This window comes from Lupinus angustifolius, chromosome LG11, assembly GCF_001865875.1.
Source record: "Lupinus angustifolius cultivar Tanjil chromosome LG11, LupAngTanjil_v1.0, whole genome shotgun sequence".
NCBI lineage: Eukaryota > Viridiplantae > Streptophyta > Magnoliopsida > Fabales > Fabaceae > Lupinus > Lupinus angustifolius.
Window position 1 is genome coordinate 5,538,691 of NC_032019.1, and position 20,480 is coordinate 5,559,170.

Sequence of the window (20,480 nt, forward strand, 5' to 3'; positions counted from 1 at the left end):
ATATTTTTGATTAGACGAGGCCACTAAGAAGGATAGGAACCGAGACATGTGATCCTATCCTAATTTGACATGAGTGAGCGACAAATGACTTTTTCCTTTGTATTTTAAGGATAAAAGTGTAATATCATCTTAAATAAAAGGGATATGAATGTCAATGTATATTGTCTTCTCTTTACTTTTATATAGCACTTGCCAAGAGTCTCAATCAATTTGACATGTGATAACAAAGAAAATCAGGGCATGCAAAAGTGTTGCCTCATTACGCCGTTAAACATCATAATCATCATAAAAGATAGTTGGCTTAATGGAAAGTACGTAAAAGATTTCAATATTGGAAATTACAATAAGATATGAGATGCAACCAAGAATCTTCTGCCCTTCTTCCACGTTGTTGCTCACTAACTGGAATGAAGTGCAACGTCTGCGTCTCTGTTTCACTTTGTTCTCACCCATCTAAGGGATTCAGTTACTTTACTACATAGAGATGGTCAATATTTGAATTAGTATACCATTTTCTTGTATTACTAAAATTTAAAATTAAGTAAGGATTAAACACCAAATACAAACCACTTGTGTATTGATAATGTTAAAAACTCTTATATAGTCATTAATATATATTTTTTTTTCTTTAACAAATGTATGAATTTTGAATTCTTTTAACATTACATTTTTCATTCACCCAATAATCCATTTACGAGTTGATTTAAATAGAATAAATTTAACTATCCACATCCATAACATAATATATATCTTAGTGAGAAACATTAAAAACTTGCAAAAACAATTGCTAGCTAGTGATGAAAGCAAAACACTCCAAGTCTAATAAAAAAATATCATTAAACGTTGTACTAATCACTCTAATGAAATTTCTACTTCTTTACCTATCAATACTATAATGTTTTGTTTAATTATATCTAGTGCATCAATCTCTTTTCAAGGACCCACATTATAGAAAAGTAGCTATGTTTCAACCAGTCAAATTTATCTCATTTCCTTCTGTTTTCTCATGACCCTTATATCCCCTCTTCCTCTCACCTTCTTGGCTAAGAAAAACAAACCCATCTCTTTCTCTATTTCACACATACCCACTTTCACTTACCTATGCCTTATATCTCCATATACTTCAACCCAACAATTTCACAATCCAATTCTAATCATCTTCACTATAAATTTTGAGTGATCCATTTGGCATTTCATCATCTTGCCACATGTCCTAGCCCACTTGGATATATAATCTTCCAAATAACAAGTGTGTTCAACTCAACATTCCTATATTACCCTTTTTGAACATACCCTTTTCATATTATTGCTATAATCATATCCCTTGCATGGCCAATACTATATAATCAAGGACTGACATATTTTGTTGAAATTTGGCCTCATATTAGAAAGAACTCAAGGCCTTAAGAGTAATATATATTATTGTTGCTATTAGTTCATCTTCACAAAATGGAAAGTCACTTGAAGTTGGAAGAAGCTGATCTCATCAGTGACCTAATGCAAGGGAAGGAACTTACAAAGCAGCTACATGATCATATGTTCTCATCTTCATCATCTCATGAAACCAAAGAAGTTTTACTTGAGAGAATACTTTTGTCCTATGACAAAGCACTCACCAAACTAAAGTGGGAGGCTAATGTAGGAAATGGAGAAACTAAGATTACCAATGGCAACATGATGGGTTCTCCTTGTTCTTTTACAAATGAGAATCCCAAAACTGAGGTTTTTGACCAAGTGGTTAAGCATAGAAGTGTCTCAAAGAGAAGGTAATGTCAAAAGTTACCAATAAGTTCTTGTTTCCTTTGTAATTTTGGTGCATTTTTTATGGTTTCATGGTCTAATGAGATTCTCTGAATTTGTGGAATGCAGAAAGACCATGGACATTTGGAAAAAACAAGTGAAGGTGTGCTTAGGAGCAGTGATTGAGAGGTCTCTGGATGATGGCAATAGCTGGAGAAAATATGGACAGAAGGATATCCTTAGAGCAAACTTTCCTAGGTAAGATACCTTTTTCACCTAAGTTTTCCTTTTTAGAGCAAACAACTATGATTCATATTTAAAAATTACTAAAATTATCACAAATGCTCTCTCTAACTTTATTTCTTTATATGTGCTTGACGCTACACATAGTCAATCCTAAGATTGGATATGTGATGATTATGTTAGCTAGTCGATAACTAACATAAAACTTTGTTAAATTTCTATGACATGAATTAACAATATGATAAGTCGTTCAATTCATATAATCGACTTCACTTAGTGAAATAAAGGTTGAATTATTTTTATATAGGAGTATTTTTTATATAATGCAAGAAGCCATGGGCACCCTCTTAAAAAAAATGTTGGTTAATTAGCTAACTAGGAAAATAAATAATCAAATAACTTTCTTTTGAACCTTTGGTCTTGCTTTCTTGCTGTAACGTTTACAGCAAGATATGAGTATATAGGATGAAGTGTTTTTTCAAAAAGACAATCCAAACTTATCCAAAAGGACAATCTCAACCCGATTCTATTAAGTGCAATTGCACCTTTCTGATTAATGCATTAAATTCCATTACTCATGTGTTCCTTGAGTTGTGCAACAAGGGATGCATCCGTATAGTGGAAAAGTATGACAATCTTATCAAGTGGAGGAACTTTTTTTATAAAGTGACATGTTGGTCCTATAGGTTTGGCAGCACATGTGTCAATTATAGAACAAGTTGAGACATAAGTATAGGACTTTAATACCCCTTTTGATATTCTTTATTTTTTTGGAATACACTAATAAAAATACCACTAGACCTGTTTAATATTAGTTTTGTTCTTCCCTATAATAGCATACTAACATAGTGTATCATATCATTCTAATAATTTTTATCCTATGTTAGCTGAATTGGTTTTACATTGAAGCAATATGTTTACATGTTTTGCTAACAAAGTGTGTTTTGCAATGCAGAGAATATTACAGATGTACACATAAACATACACAAGGGTGTCTAGCCACAAAACATGTGCAAAAATCAGATGAAGAACCAACAACATATGAAATAACCTACAAAGGAAGACACACATGCATCCAAGCTAATCATGCAAACAAGGCATTCTCATCAAGAGCAAAGATTTGCTTGGGAGAACATAAACACCACAACCACCAAAAGAATGAAGCACAAGAAGAGAAAATAGAACAACCACCCCATGAGACAATTTTCACTTTTAGTTCAGAGCTTGAAGTTAAAATAGAGGACTTGAAAACCAAGAAAAATATCTTCCCATCATTCTGTTTTCCTTCTCCATCAATAGGATCAGAAATTGAAGACAACAACATATTCTCTGACACACTGATCGAAAACCCTTTCATGGAATGTTTTTCTCCTGCATTCTTATCACCTGCCACTTCAGAATCAAACATTTTCTGTTTATCACCATGCCACTTTGGAAGCAGTGGACTAGGCCTAAGTGTGCAAACATCAGAATCTGATATCACTGATGTAGTGTCAGCCACAACTTCAATCACCAATTCACCAATAGTAAACTTGGATGAGTTGAATCTCTTCCTTGATAATGTGGATTTTGACACTTTCCCTATGCACCCCTGAATTTTTCTCTTGATAAATATTTCTCAATTCCTAGTTAATTAGAGTGTGCAGAATCTAGTAGTGTAAGGTCTCGTTAGATATCTAGCATGACCAAAAGGTCAATGATTCAATTACTGGGAGCGACACTTACTGGGAGGACAGCCACACACCCCGAATAAGATTAGTTCATTATCCATATAGTGAGAGGATACATTTGGTAGTACAAAAAAACTATATATGCTGATTAACTCTGGTGAGTTTTGTAGATCCTGACTAGCAACATAGGTGAAGGAAAGCAGATCATAGTAATCATAAATTATTATCTCCACAAATGAAGACAATGAAACTTCCCTTTCATGCTAGTCAAGAGAGTGATCATGTATCTTAGGCTTTAATGTGAAAATAATTTGTAGCTATAGTCTTGTGGTTGTAACTTTTGTTTATGAAATAAATGAATTTCAACCCATATTTTCTGTTTAAAATAATGATCAATGCATCATTTCACCAAATAATTGGAAGGCAAGGAATTGAGATCAAAGAATTATTGGATAGATTATATGTTCATAGCAACAAGAAAAACTGTGTAATGTCGTTGTTGATGGGACTACTAGGGACCCCCATAACCATCATTCGTCAAAGTCACAACTTTAAGTGCTAAATAGAATCATGAGCTCTCACAAACTAACAAATGCCAAAAGGATAAAAGCAAAATTGCAGTGGCTCAAGTAGTAGTTATTTGTAATTTTGTAGTTTATATGGAGAGTGTATTAAAGCATGTCGGAAAATACAAATTACATTCTAATTATTATTTTACAATTTATTACATTTTCACAAAATTAAGAATAATATTTAATTTTTTCACAATAACAAATATAATCTTTATTCTCATTTGGGTCCCAAAATTTACTGATATTATACTTTATAATAAAAAATGATTTCTCTGTCTAGAATTGGGATACACATTTTCTTATAAGAATAATATAAGAATGTTCCGGTGGAATGAGTATCGTTAAGAAATTGGAATTTCATATTAACAAATAAATGAATAATATTCTTATTTGATTAATAATAGTATAATAATGTATGAATGAAGATGGTATTTACCGAAAATGGATTAAAATTCTTAACAGTCTAGCTACTCTGAATATTTGTTAACCTTAATGTGCTAACATTTAATTAGGTTTCTCTACCATAAAGTAAGAAAGTATGGATTATATATCTTGGTTTATTTAGTATATGGTGATCTCAACTCACTAAATGATCTTAAGGATAAATACACTATAATTTTCTGATTTTAGAGAAACACTAACTTAAATTTGGAGAAGCTTTTTCTGTTAACATTATCCTCATTTTGCGTGATAGAGGGGACTAGTAAAGTGATGAAAATATTATGCCATGATTTAAATGATTGACCACATAACAATAAAAACAAATTCTCATACTGGAGCAAATTGCACTGTGGCTCAAAATGAAAGCACATGGCAAATATTTACTATTATTTTTTGGGTACCAAACTCAACTATTTACTATGCTATGGCTGTTTTTCTACAAAAATGAGTTTTGTTTGGTACTTTGGTGGCGAGTAAGTTACGCAACAAAAAATAGAGGATTCTTTTTCCTTAGTCTATTGTTTTCCAACCTTCCTACATAATTTGTTGAATATAATATCTATTATCATCAATGTAAAAAATTATACATAATCAAATATAATTCATTGTTTATTTGTATTTTTTAAATAGTCAATAATGATTGAATTAAATAGTAAATAATGGACTGACAATATATAAAACTCTTATACCGTTAGTACATATTTTTTTCACTCGAATTTTTTCATCATTATTCTAGGCCAAATTTAATGTTTAAAAGTTATAATGAATTCACGTTTTTTTTGCCTATGGTGTATAATACTCTATTTTGAGAAAAAAGAATACAACATTGGCAGCGCAGCCCAAAGAAATATTGCCTAAGCTTCAACTGCTACCTTTGTTTTGTTCTGTTGAAGACCTTCACCATCAATCCATATTCTAAAGCTGTGGCCCTCCAACAAGTTTCTGTTAGTGTATGTTTTTGGTTTCTCACATGTATCATCATATTGGACTTGAACATCCACATATATGTGGAGTTAACTCTTACAGTGAATTTTTTTCATCCACAAGATTCAAACCCAAAACATTGCTTAATAAAAATCAAACATGTATCATTTGAACTAACACTTATTAGTTCTGTTTGGGATTTGAGATAAGAAAGTAAAAAGGGACAAATACGTGAGAAAGAGATGGAAAAAATGAGAATTAGATTAAACTCTTCTATTGTTTAATGGTTGAAAAATAAATATAAGAAATAAATGTTTTCTCTTTCTCAGTTTTCCTCTCCCATTTTCTTATATCACAAGAAAGAAGTTTGTTGGCCACTAAACTCTTCAGTTTCCTTTTAATATTATCTCCTATATCATGGATGGGATCCTCTGTCCCCAAAAATTCCTGTCCCCATGTACCAAGCCCATGAAAGATTATAGAATAGCGTAAAAATATTAATTTATGTTATTTAAATTTTATTTTTAATTAAATAAAATTTTCTGATTGGATGGGGACACCAAATGGAACAGGTGATCCCCATCCCTATATCATTAGGGATTAGATTTTCATAATCCACTTTTAGTGGGAAATTGCTAAATTACTCCGTTTTACAAAAAAAATTGTTTTCCCCTTCACAACCTTCCAACATTAATTTCTTTCTTTATCCTCATGTCGGGTCCAAATCAATTTTCAACATTTTATACTTCTTCATCCGTTATAACTTATAAACTTTAAGGGAAGTGTTTCACCAATTCCTCTTTTCTCAAATTCAGTTCTATAACATGTGGGACCTTAAGTACACGTATCTCTGTACTTTCAAATGAACATCACAAACAACCTAGTAATACATATAATCATGTATGTTTTTTTTAATATAAAATGTACATATATGTGTATGTGAGAGAGACTTAATAAGGTGATGTATGTAGTATTTTTTTTGGTCTATGCTTGTAGGGCAATATATACAACAAAACATTGGCACTTCAGGTGGTAATAGTAAAAGATGTAAGTTGTTTTTCTATACCTTTACTACTTCATCACTGGTTGTGTGTTTATGCATATTTCTAAAACTTGGTTTTTCTATACCTTTACTACAATTTTTCATACGTACGTGTAACAAGACCTTAGGTCACGTAATATTTATGAAAAAAACATACCTGCGGCTATGTTTTCCTTACGCCATTGGAAGGGTAAAAATAGAAGAGAAAGAGAATAAGATGAGAGAAGTTGAGGAGAAATATTATATTTCTCTCATTTAGTTTAGGAGAGAGTTTGTGGGAAGAGGAAAAAAATGAGAGGGCCTACAACATCTTTTCTCCTCCAAAGTGATGAGAAAACGGGAGGGGAAGAGGGACCTATATTTATTGTCTCAAACTGTATTTTAAACTATTTCATGCACCAATAATATTAAAACAAAAACAAAAAATAATGAATATTTAATTTTTTAATTGACATGAAATATTTTCATTGATCTTCGGCATGGTTTGAAGCATAGTTTAGGACAACAAATCCTTATCCAATGAAGAGTGGGGGAGAAAATCACTTCTTTTTATTCTTTTTCTATACAACCAAACAACACTAAAATTCATTTTATTTTTCATATCTTTTTCATCCCTTTCTCTGTTTTCACTATTTTTCTCACATATTTCTCTCTTCTTATTTTCTTCTCCCAACCAAACGAACCACACATGATTTAAGGTCACATATGAGTATTTTTCCCAATGGGTGACATGTTTAATTTTTTTAATAAAAAACATAAGTATAGGTGTTCTTAAGAATGTTACTTATGGGAAATAAAATACCCACACGTACATTAAGAAAGTCACATATGGAAAAATCATACTATCAAATGACATAAATCATACATCATAGGTATCCCTTATGCCAACCTTGATAACATTGTTATCTAACCTCAATTAGGGATTAAATTGAGAAACACTTTTCAGGACTAAAGTTATAGTTTTTACTATTGGGGAATAAATTGATTTGGTTAAAATGATTATTTACTCAATCTTTCTTATAAGTAAATTTTATTAATGAACAAGAAAGAAATACAATTTAAAGAGCAATATACAAAACAATTAAATAAGAGATATAGTCTGAAGGACCACTCTTATAAAGCTCACTCCACAAAAAAACCTAAAAGAGGACAAACCCAAATCCCGGAAAACAAACAAGATAATCAATAATAGTATTTCAAACTTAAGATCGGATTAGAATTCCATTCAAGCTAAACATATTTATAAAATTTACACAATAAATATGTGGAACGTAGAAATAAATATAAAGTATTGGAAACAAATTTCTGCTATCAATTTAGCACCATTAAGTAGTTAAAAGAGAATCATGTAGGAGAGGTTATTCTCAGACAGAGTCAGACTAACTATTACTATTTTTTATAAACAATATTTTTATGGTATAAATGAGAAAGTCATATAAGTTTGAATCTAACTTCTCACTATAGCATAGGGAATATATTTTCGTAGTGATGATTATTGTTAAAATAAACTAAGCATGAATTGTGCATTAACTTCATGTTTTAAAGAGTCATACAAAAAGCTTGTAGTTAAAATTGAACAAATGAGAGAAATTTCACAATTTAACCGTAGTAGGTTAAAAATTGTTGTTTTTGTATTTGTCTGTCACTATAATTAAATGGGGCTTGTTTTAACATCACTCTTTAAACAGCATAAAAACCAAAATGAAAATAGCCCCACAGTTCTACATCACACATCCATTGAGTTTGGTTGATATGTTGGCAAGATTGTACTAAATAAGGTTTGAATTTTGTTTAGAGAATAAGGAAGTTTAATTTCATATAAATATTCAAAACATCTTATTTAAATTTATTATTAATTTGGTCAATATATATAATTAAAATACTCACTGTACCAATATAGTATTACCAAATTTTTTCACAATATGATATCATTCCTTTAAATTTAATAAAACATTAATTAAATGAGAAACAATTAATTCGTTTTATTAATCCTTCAAACAATATTCTACAATCATTGAATAATTGTCTTGTATGAGCTCCGTAGTTAATTCACGTGGAGCTTATATGAAAAAGATTGAACATGAAGAAAACTAAATGAAATAGAGAATTTCTTAATTTGTACTACCAAATAAATGTTAGGCTGCCATAGTTATCAGTAGTTACTTATTTGAAAGTTCTCACTTCAGACCTTCTTTTTCTTTTCTAAGTAATCACATAAATGTTGAATAGTTATGCAGTAAAAGATAATTGCTGTCAATTTTGACCGTATAAGAAAAAATATGGATTTATAATAGTTCACAACTACAACACGAAACATTAAAAGTGATGAAATGTATGCAAATAAAGTAATGAAATGTATGCAAATAATGAGGATAAATAAAGTAATGAAATGTATGCAAATAATGAGGATAGATAAATGGGAGAGAGAAAAATATAAAAAATTAAAATAATAACAATAATAATATAATCTATCACTTTTACCTTTATATATAAATATAATACATTATGTTTTATCTTTATATAGTATAAATATAGATATAGATAATACAATAGTTTTATTCTTAAACTCATGAGTAAAAATAACAAGTATGTTTATGATATTTTCTTTGGTATTATCAAATATATTCTCTCACAATTTTTGATAAAGAACTAATTTCTTTCGAGATTTATAGTTGTCATTTCTAATAAATGTTACTCCCAAGAATCGAACCTTCAACCTTAAAATATAGTAATGTCTTATATTACTAAATCAACGTATTAGTCTATATGATATTACAACCATGATTATGACAACAAAGAAAACAGGAAAAAACTGTTTCCGAACTAATATCTAACTTCTTTTAAAACCTAACCTTTCAGACATCATTAAGGACTAATATTTACCAAAAGATATATATAAAAAATGGGAGCAAATATTTGGTCCCAAATATATCTTTAGATACATAAAACTATAAATTATTATAAATGAAAATTGTATAATGTATTTAGTTTATATATATTAAAAAATATAAAGTTAATATATATTTAATTCATATTTTACCCTTATCGATGTGAAACAATAATATATGGAGTGATACAAAATGTAAAATATTTAACTCTATAAAAACCCTAGCTCTCATCTTCATTATTCCACTAACACACCATTTTTATTAGCTTCAAAGTTGAATGGAAGACCAACAACTACTAATAACACTAAATGAAGAACATCCACAGTCACCTTTAGTGGTAATGATGCCAAGCCCAGGCATGGGACATCTAATTCCACTAACAGAGTTAGCCAAGAGACTCGTCCTTCACCACAACCTCTCCGTCACCTTTATCATCCCCACCGATGCTCCTCCCTCCAAGGCTCAAACCACCGTCCTCCGCTCCCTCCCCTCCGCCATCTCCTACATCTTCCTCCCACCCGTCACCCTCTCCGACCTCCCTCCTGATACCAAAGCTGAACCACTCATCTCCCTCACTGTCCTCCGCTCCCTCCCTTCCCTCCGCCACGCCCTCCTCTCCCTTAACGGCACCGTCACCGCCCTCGTCGTTGATCTTTTTGGCACTGACGCTTTTGACGTGGCCAATGAGCTCAACATTCCTTCCTACTTATACTTTACTTCTACTGCTATGGTTTTGTCCTTTTGCTTTTACCTTCCGCACCTTGATCAAAAAGTTCAAGGTGAGTTTGTGGACCTTCCTGAACCGGTTCGCATGCTTGGGTGTATCCCAGTTCAAGGGAAAGATCTCTTAGACCCGGTTCAGGATAGGTCTAATGATGCTTACAAGTGGTTCCTCCATCACTCGGGCCGGTTCAAGTTGGCCCATGGGATAATATTAAATAGCTTCCAAGAACTTGAACCGGGGGCGATTAAGGAATTGCAAAAGCAAGAACCGGGGGACCCTCCGGTTTACCCGGTTGGACCGCTTGTCAATATCGACCATGCTCAAACTGGGAGTCACGAGTGTTTAACATGGTTGGATGGGAAGCCACGTGGCAGTGTTTTATTTGTTTGTTTTGGTAGTGGTGGGACCCTCTCTAATGCTCAAATGGATGAACTTGCAATTGGGCTGGAAATGAGTGAACAAAACTTCTTGTGGGTTGTGAAAAGCCCAAATGATAAGATTGCAAATGCATCTTATTTCACTGCTCATACCCGAGCTGACCCTTTTGATTTTTTGCCAAAAGGGTTTGTAGAAAGAACAAAAGGGAGGGCTTTTATAGTATCATCATGGGCCCCACAGGCCCAAGTATTGAGCCATGGTTCAATAGGGGGGTTCTTGACCCATTGTGGTTGGAATTCAATCCTTGAGAGTATGGTCAATGGGGTGCCATTGGTTGCATGGCCACTCTATGCTGAGCAAAAAATGAATGCTGTTTTGGTGAGTGAAGATGTGAAGGTGGCATTGAGACCAAAGGTTGGTGAGAATGGGTTAGTGGGAAGGGAAGAAATTGCTAGTGTTGTTAAGAGGCTTATGGAAGGTGAAGATGGGAAGAAACTTTGTTACCAAATGAAAGAGCTTAAGGATGTTGCTGCCAAAATTCTAAGTGAGAATGGATCATCAACCAAGCTTATCTCTCACTTGGCTCTAAAGTGGCAAGGCAAAACAACAACTTTCACGAATTAGTAGTTAATTTGATCAACTGAAACTCTCATTTTTCATTTACTTTTCTCTCCATGCTTTTGTGTATTTCCTACCTCCTTACCTCTTTCTCTTAATAATAAATGTTTGAGGTTATTGTAAGTCTTTTTAGTATAATCAAGACAATCTTTTACTATACCTCATTAACTAATTCATTTCATAATGTATAATAATTGTTTTTACTAATAAGTAAAACCTTACATTATTAGTAAAATTTTACATTACTAAACTAAATTTATTTCATCATGGGTTGCACATTTGCGATCCATTAAAACACAATAGATTTATTCGATAATTTAAAAGATTTTATAAATCCATGAAATTTTCTGAGATTTTTTAATATGTGACACATGTTAAGAAAATTTAAATGAGTAAGGTCAAAATTTCCTCTTATACTAAAGAAAGAAATGTGAGAGTATTATTTAAATTTCTTTTAACACTATATTTCCCCTTCCCTTGAAAAAAACATATTTGCAGGATACTGTTTTTTCAACATTCATACTCTTCAATTTTTGTTATGTCAATATTTATCATTTACAAAAAATAAATAGATCTTACACGATTGTGGTTTACACTTACACTCTTACTAGTATATGTTGTTGTTAGTTGATGCAACTCATGTTGCTCAAAGTTGTTCTTATTAGTTCTTTTACTTTCTTCGCCTCTAGTTGTGTTTTTTAGTTTCTCTTTGTAAAACTCACTCTTACTATTTTATTGAATTCGGTTTTATTTATTCATTGTATAATTAATGGCTCTATTATTGGAATAATGATATTCTTGAGAAATAAAGAGAGAAATGTCTGTTTTTCCTTTTATTTTTAATATCGAATATGTTATTTTATTTTAATTAAAATGATAAATATATTATAGCTGAGTAATTTTTTATTTTATTTTTGAATCACTTGTCTCCTTCACTATCAATAAAGCATATATCTCAAGAATATTAGCATTTTGCTATCCAAACTTTGCACTATAATTTAATGCTTGTATAGCTATAGAAAATTTCCCCTCTAACTCACAATAAATCTAAAGCTAGCATTAATATTATAATATTAATAGAGGGTAAAAAATTACACAACAGCATGAAGAGAACAAATAAGTGAGAAATTGAATTAAGCCAAATAAATATTAACCACATTAATTTTGTTTTGCCTTGAGCCAACTCTTATGTAATGGTATTTTTAACAGGTGGGACATTTTGGTGTCATGACAAACATGGAATAAATTGTATTCATTTTTTGAGTAAGTATGAGACATCCATAAATTTAAAAATTGAAATGTAATAATTTTAAACTCGTCATTATTCTCTTAAGTCATAATTTAAAAAAAAAGTCTAATATATATTTTTATGTGTTGAAAGTGATTAGTCTATTTCTACACTCAACGAAATTCTTATTCTTAGTAAATAAAATTTTCAATAGTATATATTAATTTGAAGTGATGCTACCGGTGCATGGCAAATACTTCCAACGGATTCAACATTTTAATAATTAAGCACCAAATAAAACATTTTAATAATTAAGCACCAAATAAAACATTTTAATAATTTAATGGTGTACTGGTTAAAGCCCAAAATAAAAACGCTTTGATAATTCTGCAGAATGATTCTTCCCCTTTGTTTTGAAATTAAAAATAAAAAAACAAAAATAAGATGGGCTTAACAAATAAAAACACGGGCAAGTTCATTTGAGAAAACTGAAAAGAGGAACCTGAAAGATTAATCCGAAGAAGATGATTTACCGAAAGTGGAGTCTCCTTACAGGCCCGGCCACTATCTTCGGTGGCATAGTCGCCACCGTCGCCGTCGCTAATTTCATCTTCGTCAAGAATGTAAATCTCTGTCCTTTCTTATCCCTTTTACTCTTCATAGATTGGTTCAAAAGTAGCGATTTTGATTCATTTTTCTGGATTTAGATGCTGATTTATGATTTGGGTCTTCATAATCTTAACCAATTTCCTGGAAAATCCAGAGATATGTTTATGCAATTTTACTACTTTTCTTCATATTATATGTTATTAGTCATGGTCAATGGTTGTTTTGTTCTTTTTGATTTGTGAATAAAACTAAAGTCCCGGTCTGATAATTTGATTTTTTTTTACGTTTGTTGTGTGGCTAATGGTAGTTAATCTGTTTGCTCCTGAAGATTAGTTTTACTCATAGGAAAAAGTTAAGAACTTGTTATTGAGCTTGATAATCTCATTTGATCGAAAAAATGTGATTCTTATTCATTGATTAAGAGTTTGCGTTAAGATGATAATAGCCCAGATGTCATATTAACTTGGTTAACTTTGGAAGTTTTCCTCAGAATCATATTAGGATTTGTTGCTGATATGCTTTATTTTGTTCAAACATGGCACTTAATGTATTCCATAAGCTTTGACCCTTTAATTCAGCCCAAACATTTTTGTATTTCGCATTGGTGATTGGCCAAGTAACGGACTACCCAAGTTGCAGTAACAACAATAATAACAGCCAAGCTGTATCGTACCGGTATTAAGCGATGCTTTTGATCTTAAAAAATCTAATGTTAAGTAGAAACCACGGATAACATTTTCCTTTCTAATGGCTTCTACTAATGTTTTAAGTTTTTGTAATGTCTCTCATATCCGTGTTTGTTGTGTTTTGCTGGCTGTTGTTTTGAAAAGTTAAATATCGTTTGTTAATTGCTGATTTTAATTGACTTCTTTCACTTACAGGACCCATTCGTTAAACCAGATGAGAGGAAGTATGAAAATCAACCTACAACCAAGTAGGAGAAAAGATGCCAAAGAAGTTTGTATTCCGGATGTCATCTAAAATTTGATATTATGATGTTTTGCAAGACATGCTGTCTTCAGTTAATAATAGTGAGATTGTGAATGAAGATCCCTACTTGTCTTTTGTACAATGTTGTCCAGTGCAAATGAGCAATGTGGTTTCAAATCCTCCATGTCCTTTTCTTTTATCCTATCATTTCACTGTTAAAGCTTGTCTTTTAAGTTTATTATGCAAAATCTCTCTCTTTTGTCTGCTTAATGCTAGTGTTGATTGACTATTTCATCTCAAAGAGAAGACTTATAAAGTTAATTATGTGTGGGGAGTAATGTTATCGACACTCCAAATTGCTTATTCACACTTCTAAGAACCTGCCATAACTTTTAGCAGTTTATTTTATACAGTTATCATTGGTTAATGAGGCATGTGAATATGCAATTGGGATTGATAATAGCCTCATCCAGCCCCTTCAGAGGCATCCTATAAAATTGGAACAATAGAAAGATAATATCCTTAGCGAACAGAAATGCAACACATTTCCCCTCTATATATCTCGATCATTTTGGATGCCAGTAATCTAATTATGGCTCTGCTTTGACTATTTAGTTTGTAATAAGCAACCAGTATGAATGTTTTATTAATCTCTCATATTTGAATGCTAATGTTTACATCTTTGCTCTGCTACAAATTGATTACATTTCCTCTCATTTGTGCTTTGCAAGCTTTGATGATACTATACAGCTCAATGTATAATATGGTGCTCATCCTAATGGCATTGTGCATAATTTATAAATCTCACCGATGCGAACTAATGATTTTGTTGGAAGAAACTACTGAATGGCTTAGATTCCATCATTATAAATGATCATAGTTGAAAACCAGATTCAACACCTTGGTGATCCTGTGGCATATTATTGTTGCTAATCTTTGACATTATTGTGAACCATTGACTAGCATTTCCATTATCATATCATTCCATGAGTCAATAGGTCCTGGCAAACACCAATGCAGACAATCATTCTGAATTTTACCTTTCTTATCCTTTGCAAATGGCTGGAGCTGCATGTATGGTCCTGGATGCCCATCTGGTCTCAACAGTGAGAGCAGAGTTGTGTCCATAAGTTTCAAGTTCACACTCTTATCAGATCCTAGAGATGAAACCCTCTCAAACTCTTCAAGTTCAATGCCTCTCATGATAGAATCTACATCTATCATATCTATCTCACCCTCTTTGAATGGCACTGTTCTATTACAATACCCTCCACTAAACCATTCTCCATTCTCAAAGTGGTCTGGTGTAGTAGTTCTGAAGAAAACAGTTGCTCTATGGTTAGAGTTTGTAAAGAAGTTAAAAACTTGCTGCAATGCTTTGCGGTACGCGTATTCGAATCCTTGTTCTGTTAAATTCTTTCCAGGGCAGTAATGGCAGCCTGTGACTATGTTGTTTTCATGGTATATTGCAGTCTTGAGAAACCATTTGCCAGCACCAATTACAACATAATCAAAGTTGTTATATTGGTTGGTCCATTTGTTGTCTAGTTTGTCTAGATGAAGATGTATATCTGAAGAGGTAACTCCTGTCTTGTCTTCAAACATAGCTGCTTCAATAAGGAAAGGGGCCCAGATTACTGAGAGAGTGAAGTTGTGAGAGGGGAATCTCCATATCTTTGATCTATGTTCCTTGTCATGGTAGATCTCAACAGCTGGTTCCACCTGCAGAATCAAGAAGGATCATTAGAATTTGATGTAGTAACCAATTTGTAGGACAGAATTAATGGCTTACAACCAACAATACATGATCCCACATATAGATAAGCCATGTATTTTGTGGGGACAAAGCTGATGACATTAATTGTTACAATACATTCCAATGCATGAAAGTACTAAGACATAATTGTTATAACCCAAGGACAATGAATACTCTGCACCTAAACATTACAAGAAATAAATATGTAAAATTGTTTTTTACTAGATGAGATCGACTATATGAAACGTTTTCTCGTACCTCAAATTACATGAGATGACTACAACAATCCCTAATGTAGTGTGGACAAGTCTTTCTATTCTAAAGGTGGGTATACCTGTTTGGAAAAGGACACTAAACTATTTGTATTTAGAGGCAGTGGACCAGCCATATAAACTCTACGCTTCCAGCTGTTTTCCACAAATGTAATTCAACAGCTTAGTTAACAATGACAAGAATTACCCAGAAAATGACATGCAGTGTAACCTGTTAAACTTTAGTGTTCATCATACCCCAAGAAAAATAAACTTGGTGTCTCATAAATCAAACTGGTAAAACTGCATGATTGATTTTGACCATTTTTCATGATAGATGACTGAAACCATTATAAACATGTTAGAATGTACGACTAATTAGTTCAGATCATATAGTCACATTGTCTCATTTTATATTATTCTTTAAATTAAATTCTAGATTATCATATAGTCACATGGCTTCATTTTACATTCCTGGTAGTTAGTATATTTAAATACAGAGAAAAACCAAGAAATATATATGGACTAGAAACGATATAAACAATATTTGCAACAATTGGTTTATATCATAAAATCACATGGTCTCATTTTAGATTATTAGTTTTTTATTATTATATTTATGTTATTTATTTTGATCATTCTTCATGATTGTTGTAGTGGAAGAATCTCTAAGCAACATGTGAACCAAATTAGTTCATATCATACTATCACATGGCCCGTTTTCAATTATTGATTATATAATTAAATAGAGAAAACGTGGAAAAAAGATATTTTCATAACATACATAAACTTTTTCAAAGTTGAGTTACATACCACAATAATATAGTTACTATGCTCAATCATATCCTTTCCCAATTGCAACATGACACTAAATCATAATAACACAGTTGTATCATAATACACCGTAATAATATTAGGGTTGTATCAGGTTATATATGATTAATATTAGACCTCATCAAGTTCAAAAGCATATTCTTAATAAAATCTTTTTCACGATACCATAGAAGCAATGCACTCGCAACTATCATAATAATCACAATTGCAACAACAAGAACAACAAATTCTATTGTAATTCACATTACCTGTGAGAGAATGCAAAGTAAGGATTGGACATGGTTACGGGAGATAGAATCACCAATGAAAGCCAATGATTTATTCCTCATAAGAAGAAGAAACTTGTTTGGGTTGAACCTGGGTATTTCACACTCCCTTGGCCTCCACCTCCAGTAAAGGTACCCTAAATCAGAGCGTCCATTTTTCATACAATTTTGATGATGTTGAATTTCATGGCAACTCTCATTTGTGTATATTGGACCAGTTTGGTCTGGTACCCATTCTCCAACAAAAATATCACATTTTTCTGTAACTAAATCTGTGTGATGCACATTACTATCATAAGTTAAACATCATATTTAACATTTGACATTTAGTTACTATTGTTCTTTGTTAGTTCAAATAAGAAAATAAAAAAAATAAAAAAAGATGAAAGAGTGAAACAAATTCAACATGCTATAGCATGGAAGCATATGTGCAAACTAGTTATTATATAAAATTGATCAAACTAGTTATTCAGAACTGTTAACATTTGGACTCTCAATTTTTAAATACTAAATCCCACTTAGTTTAATTTGTGTCTATATTCAAGCCGAATGATTTATTACACAGAATCATATGTTTTTCATTCCCAAGATTCAAACACGTCACATTGTATAAAGAGAACGAAGCAAGGATTTGCTAACTTTATCCTATTTATAGTTAGTAATTTGAACAAAATTTCAGGGAAATGACCCAAAAAGGAAAGTAGCAAGTGGGAACAATTAAATTAGTTGATTTATGCTTTAGAAGAGAAGAAAACCAGTTATCAAAATTGAGAATCAAGAAAACCTCAGAATTAACACATTCCATGACACCAAAAATAATGGAAAGATGAAAGATTTAAGTTGTTACAAACAACTAAAATCAGAAGAAAGAAGCAAAATAAAAAGTGTCAAAGGATATCCACAATAATGTTTGAGCCTTGAAACTTTAACCAGCACTGTGCATCAATTCATTCGTGAATGCCTCTAATGAAAAATAAGTAAGCACAAATACATAAAAATCACTTACCATTCTGATAAGTTTGGCTATGGTTATTTCCTGGAACAACAACAGAATCAGATACTTCAAATGGAAAAGGAAAAACAGAGGACTCTGCTTTTTCCTTTGCTATAGGAGTAGATGTCTCAATAACTGATGAAAAGCTTAATGAATCCCATAAGAGAAGGCGAAAAGCGAGACCCACTAATAGAAATGAAGCACAAAACTTAACACACACATGATTTTGCTTTTGCAAGGAAAATTTGGTTGGATCAGACCTCATTCTCTTCACAATGTGGTATCAGCAGAGTGACCAAGATAAGTAACTTTTGGGAGGGGCCAAAGATTGGAAGCATAAAATACTTAGCTACTTTTCTATAACAAACCAAATGGTTCTAATGTGTGATTTTTATTGAGAAATGGGTGTGAGTGATTGTAATAATAAGTAATAAAACAAGATCAAAATAATGTCTCCATTTTACATGAATAACATTGTTATGCCGATGAATGAATTTTGGAGAGAAATAAAGGAAAATGAAAGTTCGCCAAGCTATGAAATATATTAGGTAAGATGATTGTAAAACTTTCTCTTTCCTTTATTTTTTCTTAAAAACCCAACTCACAAACATACATATCATCTACTATATGAAAGGCATATATAGTGAAACTTGAAATCATTTTCTTTCTTTATTCTTTTTAATTAAAAAAAGAAATGAACATGACCTTCCCTTGAGAGAGAAAGATGTGTGTCATGTGGTATAATTATCTTACTTAACACAATGCTTTGTCTTTTCATAATATAGTTTTTTCCTTATGATATAATATGGAGAATTTTATAATGAAATTTATTTTTTTAAGTTCATTAACTTCCACTATAATTGGGAGGATAAGAGTCATCATAACTAGTAGATTATTTATAATCTGAAGATCATAAATCCAAATTTAAAACTCTCGATATCTTCAGACCCGACTAGATGAGACTCTATAATAAATCAATCCCTTATTCAGTATATAATTCTAACTAACACTCTATCACCGGTTATACATATGATTCTCTTCTCTTTCACACACAACAAGCTTATATAAAAAAGAAAAAAAGGCACGTTGATGTTGTAGTCTACCAAGTGCCAACATTGCCTTGATTTATTTGGCTGAAGCATATTGCGTGACTTTATCATATAAGCTTGGTTGTTTGGTTGTTGTTGATTGTGAATCTGATTAATGTAATGGAATCACCAACTTTATTCAAAGCATATGAGATTCTTACCTTTTAACTTTCACACTTAATTTATTATTATTTGCTCTTATTTTTATTTGTTATCTTCTTGTATACTTTAGTTTTTCTTATATAGTTAATAACCTCTTCATAATAAAAAACCATAACCGAGAAGCATGAATTTATTTAACAACTCCATAATTTATTAGATATATATCTATTTTATCATAATCTCAAATTACAGAATTGATGATTATATATGCATTTTTTATTTATTAAAATACAATGATACACAAAAGCCAAATCTGAAAATTTATCATCTTAAATCTCAACAAATCTCTTATACTTCTCCATAGCACCACCTTCATGTTACAGGAATATTTTTGGGATTGTTGGGTGTCGGTGCTAATGACATCTAGGATGTTTCCCCTTCATTTTAAGATTTATTTGACAAGAACAACTTTTTTTTTTGCAAGCTTTAAATCCCATTTACTTTTCTGTCACTTTTCAAGTGATTAAATTATAAGTAATTTGAAGATATCATCATAACTAAAAAAAATGGTTACCAACCTCTTAATATATATATAAGGGCCCTAGTTTAGAAGTTGTTTGCTAACTTATTTAAAGACAGATGGTAGCTAAATAATCAATCAAAGTTATTGATCAGTTTATTTATTGATTTTTTTAATTGAAATGTTCATTTTATTATTTACTAGCAGTGTACCCGTGCACTTGCACGAGTCGCTTCTTTGTTTATGCATAATGTAAATATAATATACATATATTTTATAGTATCAATAAATCATGTATTGAAACATTATATTTCTCATTCATATAGATGCAATATTAACATTGATTTTTGAGTATATATGTAGAATATTAACAATTATAAATGTGTTTGTATAAGCATTTGTTTGTTGAAATTGTGATTATAGAAAATATTTGATTCTTAAATAACTCAATAAATAAAATTCAAATTATATTGGATAATATCTCACCTCTATATTCTCTATATAAAATTATAAATATAAGGAGTTATTTTTGCATCATATTTTTTGTGATTACGTTTATAAGTATCATATAAAGTCCTAAGGATTTTTTAGCATATATCTTAAATGCTTATGTTTTATTTTAGATTAATGTTCATTGTGTATAAATATTTGAATATATTTTT

At 31.3% G+C, this 20,480-nt stretch overlaps 3 protein-coding genes and 1 long non-coding RNA gene across 7 annotated transcripts; 3 read left to right on the forward strand and 1 right to left on the reverse strand.

Annotated features, from left to right (window-relative positions):
* On the forward strand, positions 961 to 4,021 carry LOC109359014 (probable WRKY transcription factor 46). 2 transcript variants are annotated; one of them, XM_019603509.1, is made up of 5 exons: positions 961 to 1,249; positions 1,436 to 1,766; positions 1,870 to 1,998; positions 2,939 to 3,640; positions 3,816 to 4,021. In XM_019603509.1, the coding sequence occupies exons 2-4, from the start codon at positions 1,450 to 1,452 to the stop codon at positions 3,576 to 3,578; spliced, it is 1,086 nt and encodes a 361-aa protein (XP_019459054.1). In that variant the 5' UTR covers positions 961 to 1,249; positions 1,436 to 1,449; the 3' UTR covers positions 3,579 to 3,640; positions 3,816 to 4,021. The 2 variants fall into 2 exon arrangements, with proteins under 2 accessions (XP_019459054.1, XP_019459053.1); XM_019603508.1 differs by lacking the exon at positions 961 to 1,249 and adding an exon at positions 1,261 to 1,358 and having other exon boundaries at positions 1,415 to 1,766.
* LOC109359019 (hydroquinone glucosyltransferase-like) lies at positions 9,752 to 11,371 on the forward strand. Its single transcript, XM_019603517.1, has one exon. The coding sequence runs from the start codon at positions 9,798 to 9,800 to the stop codon at positions 11,244 to 11,246; it is 1,449 nt and encodes a 482-aa protein (XP_019459062.1). The 5' UTR covers positions 9,752 to 9,797; the 3' UTR covers positions 11,247 to 11,371.
* Positions 12,922 to 14,227, forward strand: LOC109360957. Its single transcript, XR_002109235.1, has 2 exons — positions 12,922 to 13,091; positions 13,959 to 14,227. It is a non-coding gene; the product is annotated as an uncharacterized LOC109360957 (long non-coding RNA).
* On the reverse strand, positions 14,694 to 18,487 carry LOC109360956 (protein trichome birefringence-like 25). Of its 3 annotated transcripts, none has more exons than XM_019606199.1 (3): positions 18,121 to 18,487; positions 17,097 to 17,374; positions 14,694 to 15,729 (listed from the first exon to the last, which is right to left on the reverse strand). In XM_019606199.1, the coding sequence occupies exons 1-3, from the start codon at positions 18,371 to 18,373 to the stop codon at positions 14,950 to 14,952; spliced, it is 1,311 nt and encodes a 436-aa protein (XP_019461744.1). In that variant the 5' UTR covers positions 18,374 to 18,487; the 3' UTR covers positions 14,694 to 14,949. The 3 variants fall into 3 exon arrangements, with proteins under 3 accessions (XP_019461744.1, XP_019461743.1, XP_019461742.1); XM_019606198.1 differs by having other exon boundaries at positions 17,097 to 17,380; XM_019606197.1 differs by having other exon boundaries at positions 17,097 to 17,386.